General features: G+C 36.9%; 1 protein-coding gene across 14 annotated transcripts in view; it reads left to right on the top strand.

Moving 5' to 3' along the window:
• LOC128262233 (neural-cadherin) overlaps nucleotides 1-25,064 on the top strand; it is a 130,069-nt gene that overhangs the window by 69,908 nt on the left and 35,097 nt on the right. For all 14 annotated transcript variants that reach the window (XM_052996362.1, XM_052996364.1, XM_052996371.1 and 11 more), the window contains one exon: nucleotides 1,196-1,382. In XM_052996362.1, coding sequence (XP_052852322.1) covers nucleotides 1,196-1,382 — 187 coding nt within the window. The remainder of the gene's footprint in view (nucleotides 1-1,195; nucleotides 1,383-25,064) is intronic.

Here is a 25,064-nt window from a genome sequence, read left to right as displayed (position 1 = left end):
CGATTGCTAGCAAATTAATGGCACTGAACTGAAAAAAGGGAAAAACTGAAAAAGGAAGTGTACTGACTTACGGAAATAAAAGTTGAACATTTAAAAGAAAGAGACAATTGAAAGTCTACTTAGAGACTAGCTATTTGTTTTAAATCTTCGATTGGTAAAAGCTTTTTTGTCATAAAAGAAATAAAATTGTAGTATGAACTATTTTAACTATGTTGCAAGATATTTTTGCATGCATATTGACATAATAGCTTATTCTTTGTTAATTTACTGTTTATAATTAATCAGCGTAAAGAATGAAGGCCATAAACAATTTTTTCATCCTAAAGCATCATATATTAACTTATAAGGAACCGCCACCTTGCAATGTTCGGATAGTATAAGCAATCTCTTAAAACCCTCCTTCTTGCAATTTCCTCAAAGAAGTCTTCTTAAATCCCTTTAAATTACCATTATCATCGCCATCTTCATGTTCTTCCTCTGTCTCTGCCCCACATAGAGTTCTCAGCGCCCCCAACCTAAATTTATCTCACCCTACTTTCACCGACTCTTCACGCCTTTGTAATTGTTTTTTGTTCCTTCGCTGACCACGTCCTTCGTCCATTTGGCCATCAGCTGGCAGCTGGCTAATAAATGTCAAAGAGTTAACATTTTTGCACGCCTTCCAAGTGTGTGCTAAGCCCTTGGTTAAAGTCTAAAGCGATGGAGGGTGTGGGGTGTGGGGTGTAGGGTGTAGAAAAAACTAATGCAAAATGCAGAGCGCGGACAACCGCAGGGTATTGCTTTTGTGATGAAGAGGCGGAGATGGGTCGGGTCTTTCAGACAGACCCCTCAAGCCGCATTCGCGATTATAATAATATGGCACTTTGGATCTTCTTTTTTTAGTCTTCAGCCAGCCACAATTTGTATCCTGAAGCCAAGTAATTTGCCTGTACGCGCGAAATGTCCGCACTAATTAGCGTTTTCATTTATAGTCCCGCTTTTCCCCTCAAACGGTCAGAGAATTTGATTATCATTAGCGTTCCTCTTTAATGTCCGATGCAGTAATTAAATTTCTCTCCTTGCTCTCGAGATTCCAGTTAAATTTTTCATTTGTAACCTTTTGATGTTATATGTGGCGGGTGTGTCCATGTTTTAATTAACCAAAAAATCGAGCAGAAATAAACCAGATTAACTTGTGTTTTACATCCACCTGCAGGTCTATTACTACATTGTCGATTCGCCGCGAAATGAGGGCAAAGAATTCTTCGAAATCAACCTGCAGAGCGGAGAGATATTCACGAAAACCGTGTTCGACAGGGAGAAGAAGGGCGCCTATGCCCTCGAAGTGGAGGCCCGGGATGGAGCACCGTCGGCGCGACCCAATAGCAATGGACCCAATTCAGGTGAGTGATATTTATTGAGCTTTGCTTCCTCTATTTTTATTAGTCAAAACCGAAGAAATCAACACAAATACAGTGGTCGAAAGCGAGAGTCCAGAGCTCAGTGACTTATTTATGACACAAACAGAACATTTAAATTTGTAAAAAATTCAAAGCTGTTTCAGTTAAAAGCTATTCAAAAAATAAATATCTATGTTATTATTTAAATTCGAGTTGCTTTTGTATGGTTGAATTCATTTAATTGTAAAAAGAATATTTATGTTTAATCGATTTTCAATTGTTGTATTTTATAAACATGATTTATTTCATCCGATAAACAAACAATTTAAAAAAAGTGCAAGAAAAGCATTTAAATGGGTAACATAGGCCATTTAAATTCTTTAAAAATTTAATGATATGTAAAAGCCCTGAGCATCCGAAAGAAAATCAAAGTATGTCTTCTTTTTAAGCTTTATGTTTCACGATATGCAAACTGGCAAACTTTTATCGCACCAAGATAGCAAAATGTATAAAATAGTTTACAAACAAATTGCAGAGTTCTTGAGTGCCACCGAAATTCGCTACAAATGTCAGCAAATAAATTTGACTAAATTCTCCGAAAACCAGAAACGAATTCGCTCTCCAAATATTGACTACCTCATCTGAGTGAGTGTGTGTTTGGGTGTGAGTGTGTATGAGCGAGTGTGTTTAGTCGAGTGCATTTGGGGCATTTTACTTATGCGGCATTTTGCCCAGGCCCTGGCATTTGCCACATTTAGCGCGGTGGACATCAAAAACATTTTACGTCAGCAGGCCTCCTGAGTTTGAACGGTTAAGCTGGTTGGAAAAATATTTGACATAGGTGCGGATTGTTGACGGGGCTAGAACTGATTGCCAGGATGTCAGGGGATGCCGAAACTAAAAGCATTTAAGTTGATGTAATTTAAACGAATTATCTAACCGAAGAAAACAAGTGAATGGCAAAAGGCTAAATTGTGTATTTTATCGGGCTTGTTCAAAATCAAACTAAAGTGGATTTAACATCCAAAATTTATTAAATTTTGATGATGAAAAAAAACAATCTATTAAGCGCATATCAGAAACGTCATTTTCAAATTTGCTTCGTAACTTGTGGCATGTGTACCATGTTTCTTCTCTTTTTCATTTGTTACACATTTCTATGGCTATGGGTAAGCCTTGGCGTCATTGTTATTTGCTGTTCATTAAAAATTGCCCCTGAAATGGCAATCAATTTTCTCTGCTCCTCCACTTTCACATCGTAGATTTTTATATATTTTTTTGTTGTACAGCGGCAGTCTGTGAAAATGCTTTTCAATTGTTTAATACGTCACTAAGCCGTACATAAGCCTGTGGTAAATGGAAACGGCGAAAAAATAGACTCGGTAGCGGGCCACATTGAAAATGATGTGCAATCAACATGAGCGGTAGCAAAGACAGAGGGGCTTTTGGCCATGAAAACGAAAATTAAAAAGTTTCCATGTTTGGTTGGCAAAGCGAAAGAGCCCGAGATATATGTAAATTACAGCAGTTGCTTACAAATATTGATATTCATGTTGAGCGAAAAAGTTGTGGCAAGGTTTTTGGGTTTGGGTTTGGGTTTGGGTTTTCCACGAGGCTCATTTTTGGGGCCAGGTTCTGGCAACAGCTTGCGGTTTCGCAATTTCCCCAGCTAAAACAAACAGGCTTCGCTGCTTGGGAATATTGTTTAGAGAAAAGGCAATAAACTATTGTTAAAAGCCAGTACACTGCCCTGCGATGATTTGTTTTCCGTTTCTATTTTGTTTCGGCTCGTTTTCATTTTCTGCTGATGCAATGCAAAAGTTTTCCGGCTTTTATTTATTGTTTTTAATTGATGTTGCCTTATTTGTTTTTACACGCCAATACCAACAAAAATATATATTCTATTTTGTGGACGGTATGAAAAATTGTTTTGGCAAGCCGGAAAAGCTGAAATTGTAAATCTCTGACATACTCTTTGCGGAGGTTTCTAGGTTTTTGTTAGTATTTACATATGAAATTGAGTGAATTTCAGGCTTAAATATTCTATTATTCTTCATTCATGGCATTGATTTGAAAATAACAAAGGTTTGAAGTTAAGTCTAATTTGTTGAAGCGAAATGTTCTTGTGATACATGAATATATTTCGTTTTGCCCATCGTCTTAGTAATTAGAAGTAATTTGAATATTTTAGCTTACCACAATCGAGTCAAAGAAGAAGTCATAGGTTAATAGGAAGAAATTGTAAAGGAATTCTATACTGATGGCTTTTATTTAATTTAATTTATTATTTACGGGAATTCTTTGATAGCATTATTCATCTAGAATCCAGCGATCCTTGATTTATTTTTTTTTACCTCTGTTTGATGCAAAGGATTTTCCTTTGCCGTGGTTCCGGCTTTTATTCAATTTTGCGTCAATATTTGTCTGTCACTTTTAGCGCTTCGCATTGGCTTCACATTGGTTTTTTTTTGTATCATTGTTTGTTGATATTTGCATTCGGTTTTTTTTTTCGCATTTATTGTGCCTTGATGTTTCTGCGGTGCTTTGACTGCATTTGTGTGCAATTTCGCTTTCGTCGATGGCGAAGTTTTTCCACCAGCCCATTGTGTGGTCTCCCTGGATTCCGTTTTGCATTAGTCCCGGCAACTCATTTTATTTGGTCTTTGTTATTGTTTGGCTTTGAGGATTTTTCCTTTCATAATGCGGCCTTGTGACCTATTTAAATGCCAACAGTTTTGCCACAGCTGCGTTTCGGCTTGCACTTTCCGGTCCATTGGAAAACGGACCCGGAGCGAAAAATCATTTGCTTAAATAACAAACATATCTGTTATCCCACACGCACACAATGAGCAGGACCCAAAAATCACATATAAACAAAGGCACTGAGAGAACACAATCAAAAGCCTTTTTTTTCTAAAGTATAATATCTAAATGTAATAATAAAAAAAAGGAACCCAATATTCTTTGTTTTAAAATACATATATATTCAGTTATTAATTATAGAACATAGCAAAAAAAAGTTTTCAAATTTGAAGTAGTATAGTTCCTAGTTTAAAGTTTTTTAACTTTTTTCTCTGTACACAGTTATCGATGTCTTGTTTTTCTGTCTGCCTCTTTTGCTTTCCTTTCCGTTTGTTGTTTGGTTATCTGTGAAACGTGCTCTTTTTAGTTATGCATACTTTTAGGCTTAGAGCAGCCTCTGCACGTACCACAGCCTTTTGGCTTGTTGGGGCATAAATTGCGCCAACGGGGAAACCAAAACACCAGACAAACAAAACATGACAAATGTCGGAAAGTTAAATTTTAAGCCTCACTGGGCAGTATAAAAGAGTTATTCAGGGAAAAATAACCCCCGATGGAAATTATTATTTATCCAAGGGCCAAAAATTGAGCCACTGCCGGTGGCGAATTAATCCCTTCCTTTTGGCCCTCGTAAAAATCGTATTAAATAAAATAAGCAGAATTTGCATGACATACTCGAGTGAATGGCCAAGGGCAACGTTAACAATGGCCCAATTGTTACACACATCATAAATTCGCAGAGATAGAGGCGAGGCTAAGGCGAAGAAAAGCCTCAACCTATTGGGAAACAACACCCTTTCGGGCATAAACGATTCCCAAGCAGTTGTCTAATTTCTGGGGCGGAAATAAGTGCTCGTAAAAAATGTTCGAGCCCATAAAATTGGGCCACACCCACCGAATATTACCGCCCTGTTCCGGCACAACCATTTAGCAAAGGAACAAGAATGAACTTTGCTCTAAATATTCGATAATGCTTTTATGCCACGCATTCAATTTATGACTTCCTATGAAGGGTCCCACAATTTGTAAATAGTTCGTTTGATTTTTAGTTTTGTTTTTTTTTTTTTATCCCACTTCAAACCGTTTTCGTCGCACATTGCGCATACGCAGTGATGTCATCGAAAGTTCAACAACAAATGGCCGCCGAGTCGTGAATTTCTTTTGCCCATGGCTCCTCCGGCACTCGACGGCACCATTTATCTTGATTGCCGCACTCCATCATTTATGATCGATGCTTGGGCTGCGTCCCCTCCGCCAGACATTGAACTCTGGGTTTAAGCCATTAAAAATACTCTGCGATGACCATCAATATTTGCTGTAAATTGAATCTGTTTGTTAATAATAGCCTTTCATTCTTTTTTTCTTTGCAGGTACGTAAAAGGAATTTTGTTTAGTCGTTAGCGAACATGACACATGTTAAGGGATTTGGGGTATGTTATCTATTTAATACTTTTCTGGTTTATCGTGTAAACTTGATATAAATATTTTAAATTTGTTCAAGAGTATGTATCAAAACATTTTGAGTCCGAGACTTTGTTTTTTTTAATGCATTCATTTAGACAGCTTTTAAAGTAATTTAAAAACTTTACTGATGTGTCTAGCACGGCCAATAACTTAACTTGTTGAAGTTAAGTGCTTTAATACCATACTTTAATTAAACGAGCTATAATATCTTATTGGCCACATAAAACCCTTTACTAACGCCTCCTTTCAAGTAAATGTAATGGCAGGACAATAACCAGACGGCTGTATATATCACCAGATGCAGTCGGTCTTCGTATATAGATATGCAGTGTTAATATTAGCCCGGCAACGCCAAACAATTTGTCAAAAGAAAACCGAAAGAGTCAAGTGGAAAGTGAAGTGGAAAACAAAAGGGGGAAAGCCCGCCGTATTTATCTCCCTGAGAGGGAGTATGAGTATGGGTATGAGTGTGTGTGTGTCCGAAGGAATCATGAAAAATGGCATTTCCGCATTGCCAACTTCATTTCCGCTTTTCCTTCCGAACGGTCAGAGTGGCAACAAGTCAACAACAAGTTGGCCAAAGTGGCAGCTGCATTTACCATTGAAGAGCTGACAACGTCTTGAGAAATGCCCCCAGGCGAAACGCTGAAATAAAGGAGAAAATAGAAAATGGAAAATGGAATGGGAGCGAGGACCAAAGTAAACGCAAATATGTACTTTTCGACCATTAAACAAAGCTGCCGGCACTTGGGCCAATTTGCTATGTTTCTGGTTAGCCGCCGATAAACAAGGGAGCTTACTTGAACGTTCCATCTCCCATTTCTTTAATTTGCATAAATTGCCTTAAATTCGCACTCGCATATTTAAAGGATTGCTAACAATGGCCCAAAAATAGACTGCGAGCAGAAAACTCGCGTCTACTCGAGTCAATTGTGCTTTCTAGAGCAATAAATCTTAGAGATTATTTTAATTTCATGCAAACTATTTCAAGCTGAGCTGCGTCGAGATGCCTGTCAACAACTTTTGCGACTCGAGAGCAGCAACAGCAACAAAAGATAACAAAAAGTTTCCGAACTCACGCAAAAGAAATTAAAGAAGGTTACGGAGAGCACCAAGCAGCGAACTCTCGCTGGTAAAAAACGAGAATGAAATCCACACGAAGAGATGTGAAAATAACATGTGAAAGTCGGGAAGATAACATTGAAGGGGTTACGCGCAATTCGTTTGGATCGCAAAAATCTTGGAGAAGTAGCGAAACAGAGTTCTCGAAAATGTATATAGTCTCCAGCCTAACGCAACTCGAAAATGGAGGGGAAAAACTTAACAGAATAAAAAGACGGTGAAGACCGTGAAAAAAATATGTTAGCATGCAAAGCAGACTTGCCGAATGTTTATACAAACATTTTCGGCTCCAACATAGGCTCCACATTCCCCTGAAATATGTTTATTAAAATTCACTATCTGCTCCATATTTTGTTCTGTTAACCCAAATAAAAATTGGACTGGAGAAATTCGAAATATAAAATGTTAGTAGTATCTCTTTATAACATTTTGAAAGGGAGACACTTATTTTTAAATTATGTTCCACAAGAAGTAAATAAAATTTAATTTTAAAAATATATTTCTTAAAAAAATAAAAAAATGTCTAAATTTTTGTTTTTTATTAGCCCTATCATACAAAATTGATAAAAACATTAGCAGACCTTGGAAAATATTGCTGTTACTCCTTCATGGAATTTATTTTCCGAATTTGTCTCTCTCAAGTGAAAGACTTTCTCTCTTTCGATGTGGATCCCATGTTAACCAGTTTCGTGAGCAGCACTCGAAACCTATTTACAGTGCCGGCTTTTTGGCAGGTCTTTGAACCTGCTCAACACACCCAGTTGCCTCTGTGTGCGTTAGCGTATCTGTGTGAATGGGGAAGGACTCTTAACATCCTGCCACTGCTGTTCATGGCGTTTTTCGAGAGCGCTTTTGAACATGTTGAGCAGTCATCGAAGCGAATGCAATGAAATGCTTCTCATATATAGAGTAAGGATTGCCGCCATCAAAAGTGAAAATGTTGAATCTGTTGAATGGGAGCACCGAGTGCTATTTGATGAGCAATTTTAATGCAATTCGCTATGACCTTGACACCCATAAACCAAAAGTTGCCTTCCTATTTTGCTTATTTTCATCTGGCATTAAAAAAAATATATATTATTAGGAAAATAATATTTATTATTTTTAGATATATATTTATGACTTTCCTTGCACCCACAAGCTTAAGTGTTGAAAAGCTTTAAGAACACAAACGACTTACTGCAATTGTGGGTGTTCCCGCGCCCACTTTAGTTGATATTTATGGCGCCGCACTTTGGGTCCACTTTTCAATAAACTGCTTAGTCGCAGTCGCAGGTTACAACAGCAGCGAAAGCATTGCAGAATCTGCTCCTCCATTCAGTGATTTATAAGTGCAGGTTTTCACACCCTCAAACACATGCACTCCACTCCCTTTTGCCACCGCCTCTGCATGCATCTTGTTGCTATCAAAGTGCAAATAAATTACCGGCATTGGAAGAAGAACTGCCCATTTGGCATAATGCAAGCCGGGAGCAAAGGATAAAGGGATTCAGTCGGCCGCCTAAGCGTTTTCTGATGTGACAGCTCTGGTATGCACTAAAGAAAAAAATCTATTAAAGCTTAAGGTCAAAAAAGTGTTCTTATCAATTGAAAAAAATTAAAAAAGTAAAGTGGAAGAAGAGAAAGATGTATCGAAAATAGTAAATGTCAGCAGACTTATGATAATAGAAAGTTGGCAGGATGTAAAGCAAAATTTACAAACTTGTTTTTGTAAAGTTAATTTAACAGAAAGTTGCAGAAAAACGTTGTTGGTTAACTTTTGCGATTCTATACAAACATTAATTGAATCTGACACTGCTTTTAAATAAGTGTTTTGTTATTGATATCACTTTCGCTTGCGAGTTGTAATCTATTTTATTAGTATATTAAGACACTTTTCAGCATTGCAATCTCTGCAATTAAAACACTTAAACTTCAATTAGTTTGAAATTGAAAAGGATAAACATTTAATTAACATTCTCCTAGTGAGGAATTATTTTAATTGCCACACGATTCAGGTATTTAAAGGCTGGCATCTTGGCCAAAAACTATTCTTGGTATTGGCTTGTGGCCAAATGGCCATTAACTGGCCTTGTCACTCACTTCTTCTTTCACTTTGACATCGTTGTTGTCGTTGTGTCGACGCTTTCAATCGTAAATGACACGTGTCAAAAGTCAGAAGCAGCAACCATGCTACAAAAAGTGCCACTCCCACGCAGATTACTTTAATTGTTTACGAAAAGTCCTAGACCTTTCGGCTTCAACTTGGTAGTAGCAAATAAGGTTAATACTGGTAGAGTCTTCAGACGGTCTTTCTCGGTCTTTCGTTTTGACCAATATTTCCTCTGAAGATTAACGTCACCCAAACAGCTTGGCACCTTTTTCAAGCCAAATGATTAATGACAGCAATTTTGGGGTGAAATTCGTGTGAGGGGAGCATTTTTCCTCATTCAGTCCAGTTGTGGGCATCTCTCCCTTTGAAAATCTACTTGTTGGCGCCAGTTTTTCAGCCAATCAAATTTGTCGAGAGGAAAAGCTTTGGCTACTGATTTATTTCCTAATTTCAGAGCATTAATGATTACCTAGCTTACCGATGATTACCGAAATGTTGCATTAATTTTCGATATGATGAATGCTTAGCTGGAAAAGGTAGTTTTAATGCCAAAAATGCGCTTCAAATTACTTAACAGGAGAACAGGAATGATTTTTTTTCACTCTAGAACATTTTACAAAACTTAAGATTAATATTTTCTTTATTTTCTAAAATGGCAGAAAAATGATTCATAGCTTATTAATTACTTACATTCATTTACCTTACTAGTTACTACCATACCATTATAGAAACTCAGAAAAGCAACCTTTGTTGGTATCAAAAATTCTGTCCCGAAAACGTCAAATGGAAGTGTGTATAAAGGAAATTTCTGGCAAATTAGTGGTGCACAAAGCCGGGCCCAAACCACTCCAGGTAGCTGGCTTTTAACCCTTCCGGCTGCAATATTGAAAGCCCGTAAGAGATACACAGAGTGGCGAAGAAGGAAAACGAATGTCGTTTGTCGGCATTTGTCACGTGCAGTGACAGTTCGTGGGGGCGGCGGATGTGGGCGTGGCTGGCTGTCGGTTTGTTTGGGAATTTGTGTGCAGCGTTTGATTGAAAGGCGTTGCGATTGTCGCTCCACCACGTTGCAATGCCTAACCCCAAGGGCATGGAAAAACTATACACATTGGTGGGGCAAAAGTTCGTGGCATTCTGCACATAGCGGGTCTCAATCAACTCAGCCAGTCAATCAACCAGTCAGTCACTCATGCATTCAATTATCCAATTCAATTCAATTGAACAATCGTGCACTCGAAATTATTGCGCAAACGGGTTTTGTTGAAACAGTCTGATGAGGAGCACAAAATTGAAGAGCACACAAAGACCGAAAAATAGCAATGAAAATGCTTTTAAATTTGCAATGAAAAAAATAAATAGGAAATTTATTTAAGAATTTCACAGCCATATATCAATTCACAATATCAATCAGTTCAATTAATATTTACAATTTGAAATCAAATTGCTACCAATTAAAATCAATTGCACTTTTACATTTTCCATTTAGCAGCTCCCAAAATGAAACCCTAAACGTCAATAAAACCATCGTTTAAATATTCATTAATTCAGCAAGGTGCTAAAAACCATACTATAATTTACATTTTTGTGGGCCACATTCTATATACAAGTATAGGGGTAATTAGAGCTGCAACAAAAATGCGAATAATGCACAGAAAAACAAAATACCAATTTGAAAAGTGGGCGATCGGCTAACTCCACCTATGTTAGTAATTTAAATAACCCAACTAAGTTGCTTAGTTTGGTTTTGGGCTACACACATTGCACTTTTATATATGCAGCCAAAAATAAAACCAGGTCAGCAACAAATATTGCGTATACGAACTATGTAACCAAAAAGCGTTTAATTGATTTTTTGACCAAAAAATCTAAAAAAAAACTGCAGGTAAAGACACAAAAAACAAAATGTGATAGCCAAACTGGGAGTTGATTTGAATGGGTTAAAAAATGTAGTACAATGTGTGCTGTTCGGATTTATTTGATGAAAGCTGAGTAAAAACACTCAATGCTTATAAAATGCGGTCTAATTTTTTTAACCTTCTAGCTAAAATTTGCCATTTTTATGGAATCGTTTCAACTTTTTGAACAAAATCAAAAACTTACAAAACACATGTGAGGTGGAGATTTTCCGCATCTTCCTGCATGGCTTTTTGCATTTTCTGCCCTGAGGCTGTCGTCGCAGAGCCAAAACGCATAAAGTGTCAACTTTATCATGAGACTGCAGCCAACTTTCTCTCCCTTTTTGTCCTTTTTTGCCACCATTTTTGGTCACCTTACGTGGGGTGTAGAAAATGTTACGGGAGCTTGCACATTTCGCACATTTATCGCACAGGTCAGGACTGACCAGAGGTTTTCTGTTCTTTTGCTAAAAAAGCTGCCAAAGTGCGTGCTATAAAAAAAAAAATGATGGAATTTTAGGAAAGAATAAAATAAGAGAGCAAACCAAAATATACCAGCCAATGCCCACGATTATTAAGCCAATTGATGGGCTACTTCAAAGATTGTAAGAGGAAATGCAATAAATTATTTGCTTTTATAAAATATAAGGCAAACTCCGTAAAATATTGAGCTGAATTTGAACTCCTGGCTAGGATATGTATCTTCTTGTGCAAAAGAAACCCAATTTGCTTGTCATTCACCAGCAACAACTGAAAAAAAGTGTCAATGTAAAATCTAACAATTTAATTAAAAACTTTATGGCAACATGTCGCTCGATTTCCTCGTTTTTCCTCCTGCTGCCACTAAAAAAAAAAACAAGAAAAAATACTTCATAACTTCTGTGGCTGACAATTGTGGCTGGGAAGGCGAAGCGAAAAGAAAATAAGGAAGAGTGGAAAATATTTTCATGTAACCAATAAAAGCATAAAGTAGACCAAGTTCCGCAGCATTGGGAATGGAAATGGAAATGGAGCTGAAGATGGAGCTTCCCTTGATATATTGTCATAAACGTTGACGAAAGGCAAACATAGGAATCACAAGCTGGAAAATCATCATCATGAAAGCAAAACAAAAAGTCCCACACACATACAGTCGCAGCTGCTGTTGACAGTGGGAAATCACATGAAAACAACATGTCGCTGACTTTGGGCGGGGGTGTGGGAAAAGTGGGTGGGTCGTTTTTTGAATATATAAATTCCACCCACTTTAGATACTTGAAAAAGTTTTGAAACACTCGATATGGCTTCATAATGCTGGGCACAAAAAAGACAACACAAAGTTTTCACATATTTTACTTACAATTAAATCCAATTGTTACAGCGTAGAAAAAGGGGGAGTGGTTGCCATTTCCCGGCTGTGGGTAATAATTTATGATTCTTCACCGAGCGCAGAGCGCGTAAATTATGAAAATCCACTTAAACTTGCGCCGCGGAAAACCACCAAGAAAAACCGACTAACGAAGCAAAACAAAAGTCGCAACAAGGCTAGACGCTTTTCTTTTTTCCTGAACATAGTTGTTCCTGTTGTTTGCCACTTTTATAATTGCTCCATTTTTTTTCTGCCTGTGTTGGCATTTTGTCTTTGGCCTCAACTTGTGCAAAGTTAGCAGCTTTACATTCAAAATGGCTTGGGAACTGGTCTGACATTTAATAATGGTATCGAAATGCAAATATTTTATCATTAATAAGGATTGGCAAATGAGTTTATCAACTCAGCTTTTATTGATGAAAAGTAAAAGCACAAAAAGTCTCAAACAAAAATAGGTTATTAAATGCTTTTTTCATGCTGCCTTTTGAAATCTCATGTTTTCGAGATCATATAAATTATTTGCGTAACGAAACCACCAGTTCAGATAAATGATTCCATGTAGCTTCCAAACAACTGACACGCTAGAAATAATCCACCCGCTTTATTAAAAATTTTCCATTTTATACGACTGTTATGTTAATTTTTCCTGTTCATTTAAAGCAGGCAAACAAATAAAGAAAAGAAAAGAGAGTACAATATGAAAATACTTCGCTTTATGCCGCGCTGTTGTTTGTTTTTTTAATTATCCCCAATTAGTTATGAAAATGTCCTCTTAATTGCGGCTGTAATTAACTCTAATGAATTTTAACTGTTGCAAATATAATATAATTTAATCAAAGGCAACTGCAAAATATGTCGTACATTTTGGTTGATTGTTGTCTGGCTGTCTGTTTATTTGCCAGCAGCTGTCATCGCATGTGGTTTTCGTCAAAGCATTACATACAGGTGTATAATTGCAAAACAGTGATCCAGCTGTTCCTGTGGGCTTGGGAGAAGTGTCATCAGTTGATTGGTAAAACAAGTTGATTACTAAAATTTAGTTTTTATTGTGGAGCAGTTTCGCAATAAAATTTAATTAAAGTGCTGCACACTTTATTTATCCTTCATACGATAAAAATAGCAATTCAGGTCAAAAAAAATTCATAAAACTGTCGACTACTTACTATACAAGGCAGCAATGCGTAAAAATTTAATTTTATACAGGTTTAATTTTGTACCGAAGAATATTTCAGTTTTTAAACGGGCTTATAACAACTAACTTAAAAAAGGTAATCTAAAAATGTATTACTTAAAGTTTTTAAATGCATTTCTACGTTAATCATGCAGCGTTGGCAGAGTTTGTCTAAAAAGTCACCTCAGTTATCTTTCCATTTTCTGTGGACTAATAAACATTTCACATGCAGGAAGCTGTCGCCCACAAACTGGCCAAATTATTAATATTAACTAATTTACGGCGGTCTGAAAGGCAGCAGCTACCTCTGGATTGGATTCCCCCCACAACATGTTGTCGTCTTGTTTTCAACGCAAGTTTTTCGTGTCGCATGCAACAATGCAGGACGAAATTCCACTCCCTCCCCTTATAACCCTTTCAACAGCTCAACGCTTTTGACTTTTAATATGCAAGCAAGCCAAAAACCCTCACCCTCTGTTATCCTCCTATTTATTTTTTTGTTGCTGCTCCTGAAATTATTTCGTTGGAGCAGCAGCGTCGTTGAGTGTTGCTTTGTTTGCAAGAGGCACGTCCCATCCTGCTCTGCAAATTTATGGTCGAGCCCCTCAACAAACCCCTTACCGACACAGTCTTTTATTAAAGTTTTTGCACATTTCGTTCTTCACATACTGTATGATGATTTTGTTCCTCTTCCCCATTTGCTGGCAATTTCTCATATGAAACAAAATTTGCATAAAAAATAAAACATCAGCAGCCACGCCGAAAATTGTTGCGTTAGTATATACTTTTTTTTTCTTTCTCCAATTTTTTCGTAGTGTTGGAAGGGTCAGGTCGCGTTGTTATTTTCCCAGTTTGTTTACTCTTTTGGTCCCCCGCCATAAAGATATATATGCAAATTGTGTTCCACTTAGCTCGCGGCCTTCTATGCGCATATGAGTTGCCCTAATCATGTGCCACTCAGTCGGGAAAAGTGGGGGGTGACAGGTCAGATTAGCCTGGCAAACAGGTAAACAGGTTTTGAGCTTCGGACAAAAGTTTTATCCTTACCAAAATCTAGGTAATTTAAAAAGTTATATATTTGTTTGTTTTCAATTTTTGATATATTATTTAAATACAATTATACAAAAAAATCTGGCTAAAATTTAATAACTTCCTGCTGCAAAAGGCCATTAAATCATAAAAAATCAATGTAGTAAATTGTTGATATTTGCTTCATATAATCTAATTATCTGAATATATATATATATCTGAATATATTTGGTACACTCCATTGATTTTAGTTTCGTTACACTTTAAAGTTTACACATACAGAGTTTTGTTTTTACTTTGCTTTATATGTGAAATGAAAAATCAGTTCACCTTTATTTATTAACTGCTAGAATGGGCCACTATTCAACAACAATTGGTGCTGAAAATGAAGCTGAGTTGACCTAAAAAAAAATAGCTGGACTGGCTATTAATTTAAAAAGTTTTTTTCACCTAAGCTTTCCATTGCTGATCCAACTGATGAAAACAAACATAAGCTTCGGCTTTTGCAGCATCATCATCAATATGTTTACATATAAGGGCCAGCAAAAACTTAATAAAACTGGCTGGTTTAAAAAATGCATTCACTCGTGCTGCAAGCTGCAAATTCATTTCAATTTTTCGGCTGTAAAGCTTCTGAAAAAAAATACACACACATGCTCCACAAAGGCCGCGAAATTGCAGTCGAACCAGGGGTCTTGCCCCCTTCTGCAGCAGGTTCCAATAAAAAAAAGCTTTGTTAGCATAAAATTGAACATGTGTGGACTGCTAAAAAAAAGTAGAGGGTAGCTGGGTTTCGTGCGTTGTTGGAACCTTTTGTATGAATTTTTCAGTGCTCCCTTTACTGTGCCGCATGGATTATCCTTTGGATTATCCTGTGCAGCATGACTGCGTTTTAGTTGCAATTTCTTGGACGCTTTTTCCTGCGAGCTGAAAAGGCAATAAAATGGTCTACCCTCACGTCCAATGTGTCCTGGCTGGCAGTGTTTTCCCTTAAATTCGTTCAAGTTTTGCCCAACTTTTGTCTTCGGCAAAAACTTTCAATTTGACTAATTGAAAATGTGTTTGCAAGAAGAAAGGAGAATAATTTTCATAATTTGATTTTGCTTGAGTTGCGCTCACAACAGTTTGGCGCCCAAGTAAATTTCAAATAAATAAATAAAACAAACAGACAAAAGAAAAAAAAGAAAAGTTCAAAATTAATTAAAAAGGGCTAACAAAGGGTGGCGTTGGTTGTGTCGCCGCCTCTAATTGAGTTCATCAACAAAATTTGTTTTCCCCATTTTCCGCGTGTAACATGCTTAGGTATGGGCGGGCTTAAGAGTAACTTCAATTGTTGATCGTATTCGCGTGTAATCCAATGCGCTTAGTCGCCGTGGGTTTTCCACGTGAGCTTGTGTGGGTGTTTAACAATGCCTGAGAGTATGCCACATAAATTTGGAGGGGCGTTGTGGCGAGATTAAACATGAAATTTTAATACGGATAAATTTCAGCTGAAACTTTTTGCAGAATGGAATTTGTTAATTTCAATTTTTTAAACAACTCCAAAAATGTTCTGAACTTTTTTTATGCTCTGTTTATGTAGGTACGTTTGAGAGGTATTCTTAAATTACACTTAAAAGAAAAATGTTTAATGAACTATTAAAAAAAACCAGTTTGTTTGCATATTATAAATAAATATACATTTTTTTCATAAAAAAGTGTAATTTTGCAGTACGCAATATATAATCTATCCATTAGTACTTTTGTTAGAGCCTTTTTTTAAGCCGTTTTAAAGTCCGTCAGCACAATAAACAAACCGGACTTAAGTGCTGCCATGGAGTGCTCCACTCCATATAGTATAAAAAGTAAACCCAAGGCAAACACGACGCACACTCTCACTGGGGCACAAATAAACAAATACCAATGGCAGCCGCAAACAAAACGGAAGCAAAGCGAAATCCTGTCTCGCAATGAGCAAACAATAGACGAGTGTGTGGGGCAAAAAGGGTTCAGGTGGGGTCAGCTGTGGTTAAATAAATGGGTTGGTCGTGGGAAAAGGGGCAGAGGGTAAAGGGCTATCCCGGCATGTTGGTGTCAAAACAACAAATTGTTTTATAATGCTTGGGACAGACAAAAGGACACACACTGGCACACAGACATACACACACACACTCACCCAAAGACAAATCCAAAATGGAAATGACAACACACAGATGCAATTTAGGCGTGGTCAGCGTATGGGTGATGGAATTTTGGGGCCAAAACGGAAAGTGCTTGGGCTTATTGTTCGCATTGTCTAAGCCTAAATAATTTGCCAGTCAAATGTCACGACAAAGGAATGGAAAATTCACGCCCCTTTTGTATTGAAGCTGTGAAAATGCCGTGGAAGTGCCTTTCACAAAGCGCAGCATAAATGATTGCCCCATATGTCTTTGTTTTTGTTTTTCTTTTTGCTTAAAAGTTTCCCATGGTACCGCACCTGTCGAACAACTTTGGTGCCTAAAAAGGAATTTGTTATTGGCTTTACTTTTTCTACGGACGCGGAAGCATTCTCTTTGTCCTTTGCTTTTATCAGCTAGTAAAACTATTGCATAAATTCAAAATTGCATTTTTTCAAGCTGGATCTGTGTTTTTGATCAATATTACTTTTTATAATATAGAAAAGCTTACATTAAATTACATGCTTCTTAAAATTTTGTTTTAGTAATTTGAATTGATATTTTAACATAACTTATTTAATTTTAAGCTTCTGTTAACATTTTGTCAATAACGAATTTTATTTACCAAAATATCTTTTATCTTTGTTTCTAAATAGACTTAAAACCACCTTTAAAGTTTATAGGCGAGAAGCTGCACCATTTTTTTGGGATCGTAGGAGATTCATTGAGTTGTCACCCCAGCAGTTGCAAATTGGCCTGACAAATGCGATTGGCAAGGAAGCTGGCTGAATGTGGGGAATGTCTCGGCTCGTAAATTGGCATTCATTTGCATTACCGTAAAAAGTTATTTGCACATGCATGTGTGCACTTGGCCCGGCCGCACGCTCCAACAAATTGCAGCTACTAAAGCGCTAAAACGTGACGACAGATGTCGGGAAAGCTGGAAAAGCCGTGAAAGTGTGGGCCCAAGGCAAATACCCGAGTAAATTCGAGTGCAACAAGGGGTCGGGGTCGCAGGCTAAGACATGGCATTAGCCTTTCTCTACTTTTATTTCACTTTGCTCGAACGCTTATTGGCTTAGTCCGAAATGCAGTTGCAACAGCAGACTGAATAAATGCCATAGCTATGCATCCATACTTTCCCGTAAGCCGATTTCCTTCAACTTTTCCTCGCAGCTCTCACAATATCCAATTCGATTGGCTGATTGCAAAGGATGACAGAGCGATGAGCCTTTTATACAAAGTTCATTAACTGAAAAATACTAGTCGAAGAACACAAATTAGGTTGGCTACAAATTTGACTAAGAGCATTTTCTTTCCTCTCATGCAGGTATGTGATATTATGTTTTTGGATGATGCATTAGATTCTGTTGTATTTTTAAAGATTTAAAAATTTAATGTTTGGCTGAGGAAAAGATATTGATATCGTTGTCAAAAGTAAATGGAATAGTTGGTATCATAAAATAATTTTAAGTTGAGGCAAACTTATCACCCTATTAAATCAAAATACAAAGTCATTGTAGAAAATTTAAAAAATGTATTTTACTTTTATTCTTCAAACGAAAAAGTTTTCTCTTTTTTCAAAGCTTTAATGCTGTGGAAACATCCGTAAAAGTTTAATAACACAAAATGTTGCCGACAGATATTTTTATATTCCGGCCACTTAAATTGCCACGTTAAAAGGCCATCGAATGATTGATTGCCAAAGCAATCAAAATGCAGATAAAAATCTGTAAAAGAGCTGATACAATCACCTTTATTTATTTATTTAATGGGACCCAACTTGAGCTCCTCTCTCTCGCTTAACGCCTTTTCTAAAATTAAATGCATACAATCATCCGATGACAGGAGAGCAGCGGGCAGGTGGCAGTTACCTGAACAATGACAGTCCTGCCATTTACAACCTGGCTGAAATAAACGCAAAATGACAGCCAACAAGCTGCAGTAACAACAACAATAGTCCTGCGCCAGCAGTCGCGACAACAACAAAACCAACAGCAATAACAACCGTGACGCAAGTTATACTCAAAGTGGAAGCGCAGTTAAAGTGTCAAAAACACGCGCACACTGCGAAAGGGAGGGGGTGGCAAAGGGTATCGGTGGGTGGAAATTGGGGGAGTGGCACCACCTGCCGCCGGGCAGAAACCACCTCAGTTTGTCCCTTGGTACGTGTGGTATGCGTGTGGGCTGCTTTTATAGATTTTTTCGCACGTGAAGCATTTTAGACGCGCCATTAATCTCAAACAGTCGTTGCGGCCCTCGCGTAGTACCACGCCTCCTCACATTTGCTCCCAAGCCCTTAACAGGAGACAAAAATTCTATGGTTGTACATTCTTAAATTTGTTTTATTTTTAGTCTTATAATTTTTTTTCTAAAGTAAAGTAATAACTTTTATTTAACTACTTAACTCAAAAAAATATATTGTTTTATTGTGGAAAAAGGGTATTTTGTGTTGCCAATAGGTAAAATATATACGGAACTACAGCATTTTTTTTCTCACTGCATTCATGGTCACATTTGTCATAAATATCGAACAAGCAAGTGGTTGCCACTTTCCCTTTCCTTCTTTTTCCTCCAACGACTTTATTTTTATATGACCAAACACACACACTTACAGTGTCTGGCAGACGGAAAAGTGGGCGTTCGGTGGGTGTGGCTACGGGCAGCACATGCGATTGATTTAAAATGCACTTGAAATTATGTACGATATATTTGACAAGTGAATTTATTTAAATTTTGTTTTTGGCAGGTGTCCGGGGCTAAGGGGGCGTATGAGTGGTTTTAACTTATGCAGGCATCCGTAACAACAGCACAACGGCCACCGTAATTTATGATTTCGAGTGTATCCGTTGTCTGCTTTTAGGGGTCAACTTATGGCCATGCGTGTGTGGGTGCGTTGTTGGCCATTGTTTATGGCCCGCGCACTTTTTGCTGCAATATGTTGCTCTGGCAAACAATGCGATCGCATGTAGCGGACCAGCTTCTGAACAAATTGCGCTACATAAATTATGCAAGTGTCAAAAGTTTTTGGCGATTCAAACAAGCCCCTAAAGCGCCCACGCCCACGCCATGAAACCAGTCCAAAAACAAATTGAATTAAATCGGGTACTAAAAAGTGGGTTGTTTTGGAGGAAAGATGACACGAATCGGGCATCATTTAAGGCGATTAAATCAATTAGGGGGGTTAAAAGTTAAACAAGAAATGTAACTTGTGCACGCTTTAATTCCATCTAATTCCAAGAGATGTTGATATTAATGTAGTTTGATTAATAAGTCATTTCAATACGATTAGCTGGTTTTTTTTATTTATATTTACTTAAGTATTTGTATGCATTAATTATTTCAGCTTTTGTAAAGTTTTTAACGAAAGCTAAGCTGAAGCCTCGTCTCCCTTAATTTAACAAGATATCTGCATTAGGGCGGCAAACAATCATCCAACAGATGAACTTTTTTCATCCAAATAGTTTCGCGCTGAGTTTCCTTATAAATTTTCCCGAACACAAAACTTGTGTCATCAAAAATCCCGCTTTTACTTGGCAGTTGATCACCAATTTTTGCGGTGTGCATTTAATAAGCAAAGTCACTTCTTTTTATGATTTTATCATGCATATAAACATTTCACAGCTCGAGTGTTTATGGCAAACTTCTCGTGCTCATCTAAACTTGCCAATTTCATCATCAATATCATCATCAGCAGCAGCAGCAGAAGCAAAAGCAGCTATATCTGTATCATGATGAGAGACAGCCACAGGGCCCTGTGCCTTTGATGGCTGCATTTAAGTGCCTGCCTTTGGTTATAAAACTTTAAAATATGTGCTTATAAAAAGCAAAGCAGATTCTTTGCATCTAACAATGTACGGAAAAACGCGTTTTCGGTAACAGCTGAAGCTCAATTTCCGAAATATTCTGGCCAGCGTAATGAGCTGAAGCCAACTCGAATATTTTCTACTTAGTTGGTACCATTAAAGTTTTGCCCAAAAGCGAAACAAAGTTTCCACACGGATTTAAGTCTGGTCTGAAACTAGCATTCTGGAATGGAGATGTTGTAAGCCATATCAAATTAGCAGCTGGTCAAAAAAATTTAGAGAAGGATTTATTAAACGGTAGTTAGAGAACTTAAATTTATTTTAGGTTTAGAAGTTGAATTTCATTGAGTTTGGCTTACAAAAAACAATTGAATTTGAAAAAAAAATTTTTTTTTGGTATATCAAACCCTTCAAGGGTTTTCTAAATTTGTAGAGTTTTCTGTGGAATTTCAAAAAAACATGAAAATATGTCTACACAGCTTTTTCGTTAACTATAAACCTAAGCTGTTGGGTAGATTTTATCAATAAATGAAAAACTTTTTCGTTCAGCTAAACTTATACATGCTTATACGTATTAGTTAAGGCTGTCTCAAAAGCTTTCGGGACTTAAATCTTTTCGAGTATTTTATAAAGCTTTAGCTTTTCACATTTTATAGCATACAATTTTTCATTGAAAACTTCAAAGCATGGTCCATGAGCTTTGGGAACTTATACTAGAATTTGTCTTTTTAAGCTACAAAATGTTCTTATACTTAAATGTTATAAAAACTTGTTGATATTTTTGACATTAAGTTTTCTTATATTTCGTAATAAATCAATTCGAAACATGTTTATAGTTAAAGAAATATATAAGACTGACGAAGAAACTTAAAAGCTTTTCTTTTACAATAAATTTGAGTGAAAAAGTGGGAGAAAGAAGTCCTCTTCGATTTTTAGACTTATAGACTGCAAAATCGAACTTAACTCGAACTTAACTCGATTTTCAGTATTGACTTAATTGACGTAGGGGCATTGTAGTAGGCGCTTTGTCAAATGTTAATAAAATTGTTCTTAGACTTAAAATTTTATAAAACCTTGTTGATAATTTTGACTTAAAGCTATCTTATAGTTTTCAATAGACCCATTTTAAGCATATTTTTAGATATAGTTATAGAAAAATATAAGACTAACTTGAAAAATCTTAAAAGCTTTTTGATTTTATAGTTTCACAAATTTCATTGAAAATGTTATTATAATTCGAGGAAGAAATCCTTTTCGATTGTTAGACTTATAAACTTTTAGTTCGAACGCAACTCGATTTCTGGTTTCGACTGAATATGTATAAGTTCAAAAAAGCTTTTAAGACACCCACATACCGTTGAAAAATATACTGGTTTTTTCTTATACTTTCATTTTATGATATTTTGCTATATTATTATAGTTGTATAACAGTTTGGTCCTTGTGCTTTATATGTTCCAAAGAGAAAATCTTGAAATAAGAGTAAAGCTATTGCCTATTTATCTCTTACCCTGTCGCCTTTTGCTATTGAAAGCCATTTTTAATTACTTTACCCCCTTGTTTCTTTCAATTTGTTGTCACACAATTAAACTCTGAGCATTCGCGGTGGAGAAGTACTTATAAACTCACAATTCTCGGCTTTTGACTTGACTAGTACAACTAAAGCTGTTTTTTTCTTACCTTAACAGTTACGGATGGCTCTAGTTAAAGTGAATTATGAACAGTTTAAATAGTTATTAGCACTGCTAAGCCAATTGTTGATTCTTGTTTTCCATAGTACGTTAACTGACTTAGAAACAGAACAGAACAGAAAAGGAAGGGTCAAGTTCAAAGGGAAAGGGTGATGTTTGGTGGCCGCCATTTGGAGTGCTTTCCTGTTACTATTGGCCAAATAAATCACTTAAGACCCTGATGGCAGTCAAACAACATATATCCAAGCACACATATGTCAGTCAATTTTCAATTGGCCTTTGAGCCTTTGAGCCGGCACGTAAATTTATTTGCTTTGTTGGGCAATCAGAATGGGAATCAATACTCGAACTTAAATCTGAATGCGGAATAACAATCGAATCACATTGTGCGCGAGCTGAAAGCAAAAACATATGCACCTGCACAATGAGAAATCGCTGGATTTTCACAGGTGTGCGAAAAAAGCCCCTTCGATAATGCAGTCAATTGAGTTTTCATTTCAGCGAAAATGGATCCGCATTGCACACGGTGACTGCTGACGATTTATTAGCTTGCAAATCGAATTTTTCAAATTCAATGTACACTGCCAGGTGTTTTGTAAAATGTTGCTCGTTATTAGGTATTCATTTAACTAATATTTGGCTAATATTTTAATCAGCTCCAATCATTTATCAAACGCAGCCGCAATCAAATGCAAACCAACGGCGTGTACATTTTTGATGGAGTTGCTTTAAAATGTTGTAATTAAATATTAAATTATAATTTAACATCATTCTCACACAATGCATAATGCAATTCCTGTGTTTAGTTCAATCATGCGGCTGCCAGTCTGAATTGAAATCCTCGAGGGTGAATTTGTACCCCAACTTCTATTGCGATGGGGGTGCAAAATTTAACCCGAGCGACTTGAAGCAGCGGAAATGGCCAGTTATTAATTACATTTTATACATTTTATGCGATTTATTATTATGCGCATTATGAAATTGTTTGATTTATGTTTTTGTGGGGTGAGATCCTATTGAATAACTTATTGTTTAACTCTTTCCTTTGACAATAAATCAAGGGTTTTCTCATGCTGTTTTATTTGCTGTCTGGGCAGCTGTCAGGCATTCCCACAGGGCATTTGAGTGTGTGGAAATATTATGACATTCCTTTTCAAAACAGGATAAATTGCTTTCGGCGGAAAGAAGTAGAGCGTGAGACGTTCTCCTAGGGGACTTGCTTACTTTTAAAGCGATAGTTAGCAAGAAAAAAACGGCATATGGGGTAAAAACTTAATTTTCACAGGGAAAACAAAAAAGTGCTGCACACCTTTGGGAAAGTTTTCTTAATTTTCAATTAAGCAACGCAAACAATAATTTAGACGCCGAATGAAAAAGTGTCGCGAAGATTTCTCCCTTTAGTTTCTCAGTTTTCTGTCTGCTGTCTAAGCAATTAATTTGCTGCGAAAAGGCGGACAGAAATCAGTTGAAAACATGCAAAAGTAAAGCGGACAAAAAGTAATTGCAAGACAATCTCTTCGCTATTTTCTTCTGTATTTTTTTGGTGCCTTCCCTCAGCTGAATACGCATAAATTCGCATCCGGCGACAAGATGGCGCAATGTGCAATGAGCTTAGGGCTGCAATACCTCGTCCACTTAAAGCGCAGAAATTGTCAACGTTGCACTTTACTACACAAAAAGAAAACCGTTAAGTAGCCTCAAGAAGAAATTGATGTGGAAAGAGCATGAATAAACAAAAATTACTTATATATTAAGAATAGCCCCATGAAAAAGCACTCTATCATATGAAATATTTCACATAGTTTATTTTTATTTTTTCTGCTATAGTTTCAAGTTTTTTTTTCCGTGTACCTATTGCCATCTCCGTCTGTGTTTGGCAACATGGCGTATGCGGCACTTCCGCTAAGCAAAAAAAGCGGAACGGAAATGTGCAAATGAGTGCGCCTTGAATATCTTAAGCAGGCCATGGATACTCCAAGTTCCTATTCCCTCATTTTCCCTCCCCTGTCATCTCAATTATTGTTCTTTTTTGTTTTTGCCCTAAAAGATGACAAACTGGGCAAAAAAATTGCGATTTCTGTTGCCATATTTTGTATTATTTCGCTTAATTGGAAAACTATATGCAGACAGTGAGAAGTAGCAGCAAAATGCTGAGCATGGCAGCATAAATATAGGGCAGTAAAAGTGGAATGCAATTGCAACCGAGCAGCAAAGAGGGATAGATATACAAAGCGAGTAAGAGATATGGTTCCCCAAATAATTGGGATTGCAAACTGGAGCTGAAAGTGTAAACCACTTTTTTATTTGAATTCGTTCAGTTCAGACTTAAAGCTTTACAAGAAAATTTAAATTTAAATTTGGCAACATTTTAATTAAAGGTTAAGTGCTTAAGTCAACACAAAATTTAAAATGGTATTCTTCTAGAAATCTAAGCCTACGTCCGATTAAAGCTCGTTCCAGCCGCAAAACAAGCCATTTTCCATATGTAACACATTAGGTATCAATTACCACCTTTCTCGAATGAAGCAGCTGTAATTAAATTTCATTTTCGTCTACGATGCGAAAAACAAACGTCCATACTTGTGATCAAACAACAATTGTAACAATGGTGACAATTAGAAATGGACAGGGCTATCAAATCAGATTTTCGACTGGTCAGGTTATTCCGCTTAGAGGGTACATTCTGGGGCCTAATTTAATCAATTATGATTGATGTGGAATACTTTTAAAGGGCCATTATTCGGTACTTCCACTGGCTTTCCTGCGCTTTGCTAATTTTTCATCCCATTTCATTGAAGTCAAGCCGCATACTTACCCATCCAGATAGTGGATTGGAAAATCTTGACAAAGGGTCGTGGGGAAAAGTCCAACTTTGACCGCAGAAAACGCGTTTCCATTTCCGACTTCTGTGATGAATGACAGCAACGAGTGTGGATCATTCATCAGACCATGGTGAAAATTCAAGCTTCTCCTCATGTGCGTGCTTGTGAGTTGGGAGTTTTCGAAAATTGAAAAATTCATTACAATTAGTCGACGCCAATGGATTGTCCAGACCGAAATGGTTTTCCTTCTGTCTTTTGTATAAATCGTATCTCTCTTTTTCGTGCTGGCTATTTTGTGCGATATTTT

This window comes from Drosophila gunungcola, unplaced genomic scaffold (genome assembly GCF_025200985.1).
Source record: "Drosophila gunungcola strain Sukarami unplaced genomic scaffold, Dgunungcola_SK_2 000001F, whole genome shotgun sequence".
In the NCBI taxonomy this organism is placed as follows: Eukaryota; Metazoa; Arthropoda; class Insecta; order Diptera; family Drosophilidae; genus Drosophila; species Drosophila gunungcola.
Note: the sequence above shows the minus strand (reverse complement) of the source record. Positions and strands in the feature narration are given on the sequence as shown.